General features: G+C 38.6%; 1 protein-coding gene across 3 annotated transcripts in view; it reads right to left on the bottom strand.

Moving 5' to 3' along the window:
- kank4.S (KN motif and ankyrin repeat domains 4 S homeolog) overlaps nt 1-13594 on the bottom strand; it is a 76727-nt gene that overhangs the window by 17393 nt on the left and 45740 nt on the right. The window contains exons 4-5 of one of the 3 annotated variants that reach the window (XM_018260769.2): nt 12864-12984; nt 1278-1481 (exon numbers count right to left, since the gene is read on the bottom strand). In XM_018260769.2, the coding sequence (XP_018116258.1) occupies nt 1278-1481; nt 12864-12984 (325 nt within the window). The remainder of the gene's footprint in view (nt 1-1277; nt 1482-12863; nt 12985-13594) is intronic. The other 2 variants (XM_041561383.1, XM_041561382.1) reach the window with 2 other exon arrangements.

Raw genomic sequence — 13594 nt, 5'->3', positions numbered from 1 at the left:
TGTCACATATTTCCATGGTATGGGCACTGTTGTATAAAGGTACCAACTTAAAGGGTGTCGTGTCCTTGAAAAATGTACATTTTCTACTGTTTATGGTTCTGTAAAGTATAAGGGCATAACTGATATAATAATAATAATGCAATTAACATCCCAGGTATCAGGTATCTTGTAGACTGGAACAGATTTTATCCTAGAGTCTGCTGTTTGCTTTCCAGAAATATACTGTACATGTCTATGTCAATCCTTTGAACTAGGAGATTATTACATTCAGGGAAGTGCCCTGTTTTGTTTTTTATCAAGCTCTTTGGAATACTTGCAACAAATGAATTTAGGCAAACTGCTGGTATATTGTTAATACCATGCTAACCGAAATCTCCAGTGTCTGAAATAACAATATTTAGCAATGTTGTTAATGTAGTTAGCATATGCAATCTCTCCTAGCCCTGACAGCATGTTCCAAAAAGAAACACATCTGGAAACAATTATGGAAAACACCATGTGTGTATGAAATATGCAACTTCAGGGACAGAGAGACCAAAGTGAACAGCATCGTAACAGCAAAGCTGACTTTCAGGGAGACATTACAATACCTCAAATTATACATTCAGTTTGTAGAAAAATCCATCAGGGGTATTTGCTGAGTAGAGGAATCAATGTACATGGAACTGTTTAATGACTAATTATATCCTTATACTTTGCGTAAAGATATGTGTAACTATCTACTGTATCATTACAGTAAAATTGAGATGTTAAAGGGGACCTGTCACCCAGACATAAAAAGCTACATAATAAAAGTCCTTTAAAGGATTTGTAAGGGTGGCGTATTAAACATGAAACCCAAATTCCTTTTTCTATTAAAACAACTATGCGTGTTATATTGGAATCTAAAAATCAGCTGTCAGTCATATACTACATGTTTCTTTCACTTTCCATTCTGCATTTATTTAATGTCTCTGCACTCCTCACACAACCCCTCCCTCCTTACCGTCTAATTGAGTAGCCTGTACATTAGGTCCCCCATTCTGGCACATGAACAAGTTTTTAGCACGAGCAAAGCTTTCCTTAATAACAATTTTTTACAATATGGCGCCTGCCTGCTTACTGTGATTGTGAATTACAAGAAGAAATCATTTATATGTTTTGGAAGTATTTCTTAGGGCGACAGGTCCCCTTTAATATTTAGGACTGGGCATCAGGTGAAAGTTTGGAGGGGGGGAAGATACACGCATATCTGTCTGTTTAGACTAGAAAGTCAAAATTTGATTTATAACATGTACCTTTGTGCTTCTTGTTGGGAAGATCCCATTATTGGCTCTGGATCTTCTTGGGCAATTTCCTTCTCCTCTGACACTGGCAGTAATACGTTCACCATTTGTTCATCACTGGAAGCCTGTGCTTGTCCTGAAGCAGAAACACTATTTTTCTCTGTGTCACAGTATTCTTCAGAAGAACTTGAATCCTCACTGGAAGTTGTTTCATAACTATACAGATTAGATAACGTTTAACTGAAATGAATAAGGAGTTACTAGGTATTGTCAACACATTACAATTCAAATATTCCAGCAATAATTTATTCAAGTAGAAATGTCCTTGCAACAGATATATACCCAATTGTAGTGAGTATTTGATAAATCTTTTACAAATTTGTTTTCATTTTTTATTCTTATAGTTCTATGAGATATAAAATGTTTCTGTATGCTACTTTATCCAAACATTTTTTTCCTGCTGCAAATAACTCAACTTTGCTGTCAGAAATTCATAAAACAGCACAGAAATCTCTAGTTCTTCTACAAGCAGCTTCATAGAGGCAATTCTTTCTCCCTTGAATGTTAGTTTAGGGTTCTGTATTCCCCTAAGGGTCTTAATTATGATTAGAGATCTAATTAGATATGCATTCATACTGGAGGCCTAATTATTAGTTAAGTATATACACTTATCTGGTGAAAACATGGATACGTATACATGGAATCAGGACTCTGACCTGCAGCAAAGGTAAATTTTTCCCCAGAAGCACAGTGACCTACAAAAGGGTAAATCTGCCCCTGGTTGTGGTTCACATGTGCATCATGTGTGTACCCAGCACTTGAACAATGTGCACTGATTATTGGTCACAGAGAGAAGTCACACTTGTAGGACCTGGTTAATAAATTAGGCATAATTGGGAGTTCTGTCTTCTGGTCATGGGAAGTAGCAAAACATTCTAATATCATTAGGGTAATTAAAATAAGCAATGATAAATCCAGTAGCTGACATGAGTATCCACAAGAAAGATTTAATATTTATTGAGATCAGGGAAAGAAAATGTATATTTTACCATACACTGTGCTTTGCAAACCAACAAAGCCGTGATGCTAGCCTGTGCATATTATAATATAACAGACATGCTTACTGACGAATTAATTGTTATAAGTAGGGTTGCCACCACATCCCTTTAAAACTGATCACATATGGAATCCACAGGCTGCATGGCTAATTAGCAATTCATTTAGATGCATGCTGCAGAACTGATTTATGTGCAGCCATGTTTTATGCATCTAAATGAATTGCTAATTAGCCATGCAGCCTGTGGATTCTATATGTGTTTGGTTTTAAAGAGGTGAGGTGGCAACCCTAGTTATAAGAGGTATTTTGACTGCTGTGGTTCCATTTTTTAAAAAAGTTTTTCGGACTGTAAGGTATACAGCAAGTTTGCAAGGAGCTCCATTAATTTGCACCTTAACAGACTGTATGAATAGAACTCCAGTGATCCTGCTTACTAACGGGCTGGTGACTGGTGTAAGCTACTGAAGCAAACAAATAATAATAAATAGTTATTTAAATCTTATTTTTTTTTAGTCTTGGAAGTCACAATCACAGCAAGCAGGCAGGTGCCATTTTGTGGTCACTGTTATTAAAGCAAAATTTGCATCATCCCAAAATTATGAGCCAGAATGGGGGACCTTACTGTATATCCATCCCCATGCAATGGCCACACAATTAAATGGTAAAGAGACAGGGGGAATGTGACATCTAGTAATTGCAGAATGGAGAGTGAAAGTAATTGCCTGCCCCGCCTTTATGCCTAAGGCATAGAGGAGGGTCAGACAATATATGATTGACAGCTGAGACTTTCAAAAGTGTTTATGAATGTTTTAATAAAAAAAAATAATTTTGGTTTCATGTTTAATTTGAAAAGGACTTTTATTATACAGCTTTTTATGTCTGGGGGACAGGTCCCCTTTAACTGTTACCTTAAAGAAAGGTTTTATATTTAACTACTCTGGTTTCATTTTTAAAAGTTTTTTTTTATTCTGTCGTAGTTGCTAAATCGCAACATTTGGGTGTGTTGTGCTTACAGCAAGTTTGCCATAAGCCACTTTACTTTGCAGTTTGTTTTCCCTCACTATGAGGTGGGTGGAGTTTGATTAGTGAACCTGAACAGACTGAATAAATAGTTGCTTTTTAGGTGAGTGATCTTCAAGTAAGTCAAATCTTATTTTTCCACTATTGGTTCTTATTGCTTTCATTTCCTTTGCAGTGCTATACAGTGGTGCATGATTTTTCCATCTAACTGTCTATTCATGTATATCAGGAATTCTCAAGAACAACAGACCTTACTCTGAATAGAAATCATTCACTTTGAGAGAGTTGGCGAGCTTGAGTATAGTGCAATACATGGACAGACAATCCCTACTTTGTCAAAAGGAAAGGGTATTTTACATAGCTTTATGCATAAACATCTCAGTGTCCTTAATATATTCATTTGAATAAGTCCAAGGATCAATTGTTCTGTATCCTAACTAATGGCATTGGTCATATATCTTACCAGCTATTCTTTCAGACCGAGGACTAAATTAGAGGCCAGAGCAGAAGTGAGCTAAGCACTAAGGGGCAGATTTACTAAAGGGCGAAGTGACTAACGCTGGTGACGATTCGCCAGCGTTACAATTTTTAGGCACTTCGCCGATTTACTAACGGGCACAGACGTAACTTTGCTAGCGAAAGAGACAGACGCTAGCGCTCATTCACGCTCTATCATCGGGCAAATTTTTGCTCGGATGAATGGAGGTTACTCCTCAAATTCACTGAGATGAGGATTTTACTGAACGTTACCTCTTTCGCCAGACTTGCCTTCGCCACCTCAGACCAGACGAAGTGCACTGGAGTGCATAGATCTTCCTCAATCTTCCGTTACTTACATCATATTTTTAGTGGAAAAAAGCTGGCGTTTTTTCCTTTTTTCAGAGTGATAGCCTGCAAAAGTCCTTGCATTTTTTTGGGTAACTGGGTTCCCCCATACATTTTCTAACATATGGCACATAAACTATACAGTGGGCTCATGTATAGGGCATTATAACAACTCTATTTTCTTTATTAAGGTTCCCTGGACTTGTGTAATGTAATGTATTTGCTGCAACATATACGTCCATTCAACTTTATAATTTCCCGCCGAATGCAAATTAGCGTGAAGACCTCTAATGAAATTTCGCTAGGCATAGTTGAATGCTAGCACATCTTCACTTTGATTGCCGAAGTAACGATATCGAAAATTCGCCAGCATTCCGCGCCCTGGACGCAACTTCGCGTTTTAGTAAATTAGCATTGTCTGAGCGAATTTTCGCCTAGCGAAGTGTAAGGATGGGTGCAAAGCCGTCGCTGGTGAATTTTCGCATGTTAGTAAATTTCCTCCTAAGGAGTTATGGTTGTATTCCATCTGGTTCAGTATCACTGTCTTTAAATGATGCATTGTGTCAGTATTATAAAAGTATTTTTATATATATATATGTTTGTTTTGTTGCATTTGCTATAAAAATTAAATATTTATAAATGATTTGGTAAATTGGTCTTTCTGTATATCATATGATCAATTTATTCTATTTTTTTATTTCATAAAGGAATATAAAATACATTATTGTGCCAGCAGTATAATGTGCCTTTGGAGCCAAATCTCTAATAAATTGCTGGAGCTCATCATTAACCAAGGCTAGATGCCAACGAAGAGCCATGAAGCCATTAGTTAATCACATATGTATTTCAAGGTCTGTTGCCCTCTACTTGTATTTTTGGATTCAGTACTGTTACGAATGTTGTACGAATGCGCATATCCCTTTATTCATTGCCTGGGAATGACTAACATATTAACATGACAATCATGGAGTCTAAATCTAACTGCTAGAATGGGATAGAAAAAACTGTAAGACCATTTGACAGGCTGCAAAATGCATTATTGCATGAACACATGTATTCCCATGAGAAGTATAAAAATTAGTTTCACACAGTTTTTGTTCAACAACCAATTTTCATTAGTGATTCATTTGTACTAGTTTATACTAAGACAGTTATCCCCAACCAGTAGCTCATGAGCAACATGTTGCTCCCCAATCCCTTGGATGTTCCTCTCAGTGGCCTCAAAACAGGTGCTTATTTTTCAATTCCTGGCTTGGAGGCAAGTTTTGGTTGCATAAAAACCAGATGTACTTCCAAGCAAAGCCTCCTGTAGGCTGTCAGCGCACATAGGGGCTATCAATAGCCAATCACATCCCTTATTTGGCACCACCCAGGAATATATTTCATGCTTGTGTTGCTCCTCAACTCTGTTTACATCTGAATGTTGCTCACGGGTGAAAAAGGTTGGGGACCCCTGTACTAAGGCAAGGCTATTTCTCAGCTTGGGGATAAATGCCTGACCACTCACGTCTGCTCTGTGATTTTTCTGCCCTACAGGTATGGCGTATCCTCAGTGCAGACACACCCAGATATATTTATGATTTGAGAAATGGGTGTTTTATCATAGTATCAAGATGTGCACTGAAGCTACATTTTCCATGGTGGTGTAACACACAAGGTGGTGGACTCCATACCACTAAAGTTTTGACACAACTGAGAGACTGGATAGTGGTCCCATTTCATTGAAACAGATGGCAAGAAGGGCTTTATGTAGAGCAACTGGTTTAAAAAGTATTTTCCTCTTTTTATTTCCACTCAATTTCCATCTGAGCAGCACCAGTGCAAAAATTACTGGTAAACAAAATGCCAGTTATGGATGCTTCTATACTTGGACTGACTAGGTGGAAATGTTGGGCATGTTGTGCCCAAAGATATGACCAAGTTGGTTGAGATGAAAGATGACACACTGATGCAGAGGGACTGAGCTTGTGGGAGAGTTAGGCCCAACACCTTGCCATGACTAGCCTGAGGAGCAATTCACCAGCCTAAACCCATGCAAACCATGGGAACCACTAGTTTCAGGCCACAATGCAAACTTGTAGCTAAGGGGCTCACTATAGACAAGGGGAAAAGCAAACCTAGGTGGCACAACCAGCAGGGGCACCCACTAGGAAAAAACTCCCTGGTTTCAAACCAGGGACCTGTTGTGTTCCAGACACTGCTCCTCCTGCCTGAGCCACAGGAGGTGGTGTGGTGTTGACCTGGCTCCAAGATGACTGTGGTTTTGCTGCCTCCTGGTTAGCCTTTCTTAGTGCACACCCTCTATCCAGCTGAGGGCAATTACTCATTGAAACACTACTTAAGCCTGTTCCCCCAACCCCCCTTTGCTGGATTATTAGTTCAAACTGACTCCAAGCCTCGTGTTCCATGAATTCCTGTTTTGTTCCTGAATTCTGTTTTTCTGCTCCTGAAAATACTCTGGTAAAGCTTGTCCTGTCCCTGCCTCATTCCTGTTTCCCAGTTATCCCTCCTTGATCTGTTTTGACTTCCCAGTATTGACCTCAGCTTGATTTTGGACTTTGCATGAACTCTCCCTGTCTTGACCTTTTTTGCCTGAATATCATTCGGTTTTGTCTGCCGCCTGCCTCCGAAATTCAGCTTGTACTCTGACTTGTGTTTTGCTGCCTTTTTTTCCTGGACTTGTGTTTTTTCCTGCAAAGGTCTGTTAATAATTTTTTGTTCAATAAATACTTTTAAGTTACTCAGCACATTGGCTCCTGTCTGGAAACCTAACAGTCATTCCTACAGTATGGAGAAGTGAATGACCAGAAGGGTAGACAAACAGGCAATGACAGGTGGAAAAACTGAGGTATTCAAATGCAAGAATCAGGGAGGTCTATAATAATGTGCTAGTTGTCCAAAATTAAGCTGCACGTCATACATGTGAACCATGTGGCCATGGTATGGATGCCACGAGGCTGGTATTTTGTTGGCCTGGGCAGTAAAAATGAAAATTGACATAATATTCCAATATTCCAATATTATCAGTAGGAAAGAAAGATAACAGGAATTGGAATGTGAGGATTTTTGCCCCACAAAATGTAGAATCCCTACACATAGGATGTAAGATGCAAAGGATGTCATAGCATCATATGTCAAGGAAGCGGAGCAATCATCATAAGAGCCTGTGTGAGTTCCAGAGACACCCAGAGGTATTTATGGACCTTTCTGTCAATGTATGGTAATGGCTCGATATTTAGCTTCAATGTTAGTTTTTTAGAGATGGTCTGATGCCTTCATGCTAGTAAGGAAAATGGATTTTTTGAAAAAAAAAATATTGTACTGTATATGACTATATAATGGGAAGAAATAAAAGAAAAAAGAGAGAATTTAATACTTATTCTAATTGGCTCCAGTCAGCAAAGTACATCATAAACTGCTGTGAACATCTGAACATCAGTCTTCTGCCAAAATTCATTGTGTTTGTTCCGCTAGTTCTTATTTAAGACTCCCACGATATCTTTGGACAAAATAAATGTTCCCTTGGTATCTGAGCATATCAGCTTCAGAAAATGATCTAAGCATCACATTACATCTACAGAACAAGGAGGCTTCTGAATACCAATGATGATGATGTTCTGTGCTAATTGGCATGGACATAGGCTGATAATAATATACAGTACATTATAGTTGTTGTACAGTAGATGCAGAATAGCTGATACTTAATATGAAACTATCGTTGTATTATTGTGAGTATCTCTATTACTTGTAGGACTTAAAATGTACATGAGAGAATCCTAGTCTTTGTGCAGAATTTTTTTTTTTAATAAAAACAATCTTGCCCTTTTTGGAGGGTGCATTTATCTTTTTTCTACCTTGAGGCGAATATGTTCGACAGATGAGGACTTTAAACGAGAGGCCTATTCCCTCTATCAGAGATTCAAATCACGGGGCTATAAAACACGTTGCCTTCGCAGGGCATATCAATATGCTCTGTCCCTTAATAGGGACGACTTACTTTACAAACGTCGGAACCCCAACACCCAAATATCCTCCCCCAAGACACAGGAAGTAACACGATTGGTACTGACTTATAACACCAATGATAATGAAATTCGTTCCTCAATACACAAACATTGGAACATACTAGCAAAGGACCCTGTTGTGGGCAAATTGGTGTCCCCCTATCCTCAGTTTAGTTATAGGAGGAACACGAGTATTGGTGACTCACTTACTCGTAGTCATTTCCAACCACAATCCAGAACGACATGCTGTAAAACATTGGGCAGCTATAAATGTGGGGCCTGCGAACAGTGCCAATATATCAAAGTGTCTACTAGTTTTGGAAACGGGAGAGTAAACTATGATATGTACCATTATACGTGCTGCACGACCACACATGTAATTTATTTGTTCACTTGCCATTGTGGCAGCAAATATGTGGGCAAAACAAAAAGACCCTTTAGGAGACGCATATATGAGCACATGCGTGATATCAGGAATTGTAATTTGCTATCAGCAATTGCCAAACACATTGTTTGCATGCATAATGGACATTATGCAGGCTCCTATTTCCAGGGCATTGACCGTTTACATGGGGATATTAGGGGGGGTGATTTGGATAACAAATTATTACAGTTGGAAACAACATGGATTTTTAGACTTAATGCCTATAAATCCGAATTTGGTCTTAATGGCCACTTAAACTTCCAGGCTTTTGTAAATAAATGATGGAATAGGATACTTTACTTACTATATGGGCAGAGGAGTTGGTTGCCTACATTGGCAAGTTTATTGACCATAAACCATGTAACAATTTTTGTTTATAATTTTGCTTATAATTTTGTTTAGGATTGTAATAATTTGGTGTATGTATCAATATCTTTTTCTTTTCTTTCTTCTCTTTTTCTTTTCATTTGCTTATATGTTATTGAACTAACTAATTTTCTGCGACCCTTTGAGACTTTAACTCAAATATATATATCTATATCTATAATTGGGTGTACTGTATAGGTCCAGGGCCTATGTGTTAATTAATCCTCCAATTGTACTTTATCACCATGCCTTAGGGGTATACAAATATAGTGACTGGCCATATAACTATCGATACAAATAAGGCTGCATTGAATTGTCTATGATTTTTCTATCCACTCATCTTTTGTTGAAAGGATGTCTCTAGACTGCAACTTACTGCAATAATGTCACTATCTGGACATTAGTGACATTGAAAGATTTCACGCAACAGTGTGGCAATCACGAACATTGAAGTCATGTGACGTTACCCTTAAAAGGATGTCATTTCCGGTCTGTCGGTCTCTTGACAAAGCCGCAGGTAGCGGCGAAACAGCTGTCGAGGTACAGCGCTGCTAGGGGAATTGCGTTCTTCTGCTCTCCTTCCCGTTGGGGATGATGCGCACCAAAGGTACAAGTGATATCTGAAGACGGATGTGAGTATGGACTGTTACACAAATCGGTGTGGGAGGTGATCTGCTACGGTCAGTAATTTCTTTACTCGGTGCAGCGATCGCTGCAGAGCGGTGGGACACATACAACTACATAGTGATTGTTATACCACCATAACATCGGAATCCATATGTCCACCGGATATATTTAGGGGATATCCCCTTCTTTAGAGCCCACGTCTTTGATATTCAGAACTGTACTATTTTGGGCACCAACGAGTTAACCCCACACCGGTTCCGCCTCACATGCCGCTCTACACTTGTCATTCAAAATTTGAATTGGACTAATCTCCTTTTCCCCATCGAACCAAGCACTTCATTGGTGTTTCATTTAATTTGCTGTGATGATCTATTGCTCTCCTCAGCTTATGAAAGTTTAACCACGGTCCTCGTATGGATGGGCGCTTTTGACTAGAAGCTGGTTACAATTGATACTCAGTGGAGGCTCGGATTCAAAGCGTGCACGCAGCCTCTTACACTACATTGGACTGTTTATTAATACATACTTAGGAGAAATGGGAACCCCACCCCCCAAGCAGCGCTGCTTATTTTAAATGGTTTTAGTAATTTTGGCATGGTGATAATAAATATTGCTTTTTAATCTAAATTGCATGGTCCTGGTTATCTAATATTGTTTAATCGTATTTGGAGGATAAGTCCCATATTAGTGTGGGTAAATATGTCAATATAAGTCAAATGTGGACACCTCCTTAATGCGGGCCGCTATTTGGCCAATACTAATTGTATGTACCTTGCTTGGGTTATATGGATATTTTTTCTACCTCTGTTACTAATTATGTCACATTAATGCTTTTAGAGACCTGCTATTTCTGAGAGATAATTCAAAGAATGTTCCATTTACTATGATATAGGCACAAATGTATGCCCGGCAGTCAGTTCACTTAGCACTTGAGCTTGTTTACTGCACTTTTAGCATATCTGGAGCAAGGTGATCACACCGAAGGCACAAAAGTTTGCACCTGACAGCAGTGGGTGAACCAAACTTGCAGAAAAGTGACAGATACTGCTTTAAGTAGCAATTCAATCAAATTTGAAATTGATGATTTAAATTTTCTTTCAATAAGAAAAACAAATAAACAGTTCTGGCATGCTACATTATGCAAAGACCCATTATTTGTCACTAATTCATAATAATAGATCCAATACCTGTAAATAGCTGGTGAGTCATTTGAAACAGTGCTTTGGCTATTTAATTCTGCTGTTTACCTATCCCTAACTGCCTAATATTACTAGGAAGGCTCAGCTAATGGACTAAGTCCTTTTCCAGGGCTAGGTCCTCAGCCAGCTTAAACTGGCCATAGATGTAACAATAAAGTCACATGAAAAATAGTTTTGTATGATTTTCATACTGTGTGTGGATTGTCCCGGACAGGTTGGAAGATTTCTGTTGGCTAAAGATAACGTCTGATAATATCAATTGGTGACTGTCACTACTATTTGTGGGACATAACTTTAGTACAATTGCTGTCATGGCCAGAACATTGTCTGATTTTTTTTACTACTTTATTTAATCTGAATGGCTAGTTGCAGGTCGGTAGATAGGGCCGGACAATCATTTATATGATAAGAGGCTAAAATCTGCACGTCTATGGCCAGCTTTAGAGTCTTCGTTTCTGGGACTGATCTACCCTAAACTCTGGGTTAATAGGAAGAATAATAAATAATAATAACCCAAGATACTAATTTCTAACACTCCTCTATATGCTTTCTAGGTGGGGGTCACATTGTTCTATCTGTCACACAATGCAGGTGCTATATCTGTAGTGGTGGATTCCTTAGGCTAGGGCCACACGATTGCGGATCTCGGCCTGCGGAAAACACACACGAGAATCTGCTCCCCTGCTGCTCCTGCTCTGCCTGCACGTGGAACATTTGTCAAAATCCACTGTGCCTGCAGAGGATTCTATAGGATTCTATAGGAGATAGCCAGGGAAGACTAATTGAGCGCCGCATGATAGATTGTCGCCCTGTCGCCGTTTCAGAAGAGGAGCGCATGCAGAAACAATACTGTTACTGGTCCTTTAAACTCTTCATTACTACTCAGAGAAACTCTGCTTCTGAAAGGGATCCTACTGATATCACAAGGCACATAATGATATACCTCTCAAATATGCCATTTTCCAGGAGAAATACATTTTCCATGGCACAGTCCCATATCTAGGACACTTTAAGGATTGTGGTTTTTCAGGGAATGGGTAGAGTTTTGGGTAAATTGGAAGTATGTTGGGGCTTAACTGGTATGGTTGGGAAGACTGAGGAATGCCCTAACCGTCTTTTTTGGAGGCTTAAATTGAGAGGTATGCACAGTGGATACCAATTTACTAGGCTATACATATACAACCTGAGAGATTTATACCAGCAGGGAGCCTTTACTGTTTGAAAGGCTTCATCTGGTTACTATGGGTTGATAGACCTGGTGTAAGCAGAGCAATTATTATGACATTACTCTCACACTCTAAATATACCCCTGCACAGTATATATTGAGCACAATATTTCAGAAACGCTGTGTGGTAGAAAATAAAATTTTAAAGTGGGACAGTATACACCCCTTTCTAAACATGAGGTCAATGAACAGGGCTTGTTCTGCACATATTTTTTGCCTATTGGTTTAATTTAGAAATAGGTATGTTTTGTGTTATTTCTGGCACTAAACAAGAACATGAAATGCATTTCACTTTAGCACTACCTGTTAATAATGGTCCGAATTACTTGTTCACTGAGAAGCCCCTGATAATGAGCTGCTCAAAGGCTGCTGCATAGAGAGCGGAGGGGTTTGTTTATTTCAAAGTAGATAGGGAGCGCTGAACAAATCTCCCTGTTTATAAACAAAAGGGGGGAGGGTGTTAAGTGAAAACCCCAACTTTAAAATAAGCGCTTGAGAAAAAAATAGGAATAGGATTTTTTTAAGTTAAAACAATAGGCTGAATGCATTGTTCTTTTTAATGTTCATATTTTTACTAAACGTGTTTTTAGGGGTATACTGCCTCTTTAATCATAGAGCCAATGAGAAAATGAAAGCAAACTGCATTTAAAACATTAATAAGAAGTAGACAAAAAGAGGAAAACTGGTGGATAGATGAAAAGCTTATTGCCCCCTTTACCTGGAGAGCAGATGATAGGTTCTATCTTAGCACTCCACTGCACATTACAGCTGGTTGAACTACAGCTACAAACACCATACAATGGAAAACTGTTCACAGGGCAGTGTTGTTTGGTTCACATTTGATGCTTACCCACCATTGACCCCAACAAACTGGAGATTCTTTTTAGCTTGAACTTCACTGTCCCCCATGCGGCTGTGAGTGTTTTTCTTCTTCATGATCGACTTCAGGCTGCTCCTGGGCCCTGCCTCTGCTAACACAGCAATTGGGCAAATCAATTAGGGATTTCAAGCTGCTGTAAAGTGTAACATATGTATGATTCATTGCAGGGCTTTGTAACTATTACCGCAAGGAAAAAAGAACCACAATTACACAGTTCTGACAGCTGTAAGGAATGTTCTGTAAAAGCCACTGATGGAAACATGTATAACCAATGATATCACATATACACTACCAGGCAAGTTATGTATATATATGCATAACGTATGACCTGTTTATATTTTTCTTCAATGGGTTTAATTATTATGACTGCAATACATTAAAAAAAACTGAAATTCCATATCGACAATACATTTAAAATAATGAAAAAAAGGGTCATCCACCTAAAAACAATTTTTTTTTTGCATAATCAAGAAAATATCATTCTAAGCAACTTAATAATATATTATATTTTATAATATACTGCAAATGAATTACAGTTATTTGTGAATTTAATTGTTACTGAAAGGAGAAGTTGTCTGGGTGTTAATATTATCTGCACTTGTTATTCTGACACCTGAGACAATGTAGCAGAAGCCTTCCCATTGACAGAATTGAAGAGTCTCCTCTGCTACATCAGAACCAGATTGCAGAAAGGGATAAAC

The sequence above is a fragment of the Xenopus laevis genome, chromosome 4S (assembly GCF_017654675.1).
Source record: "Xenopus laevis strain J_2021 chromosome 4S, Xenopus_laevis_v10.1, whole genome shotgun sequence".
Classification (NCBI taxonomy): Eukaryota; Metazoa; Chordata; class Amphibia; order Anura; family Pipidae; genus Xenopus; species Xenopus laevis.
Note: the sequence above shows the minus strand (reverse complement) of the source record. Positions and strands in the feature narration are given on the sequence as shown.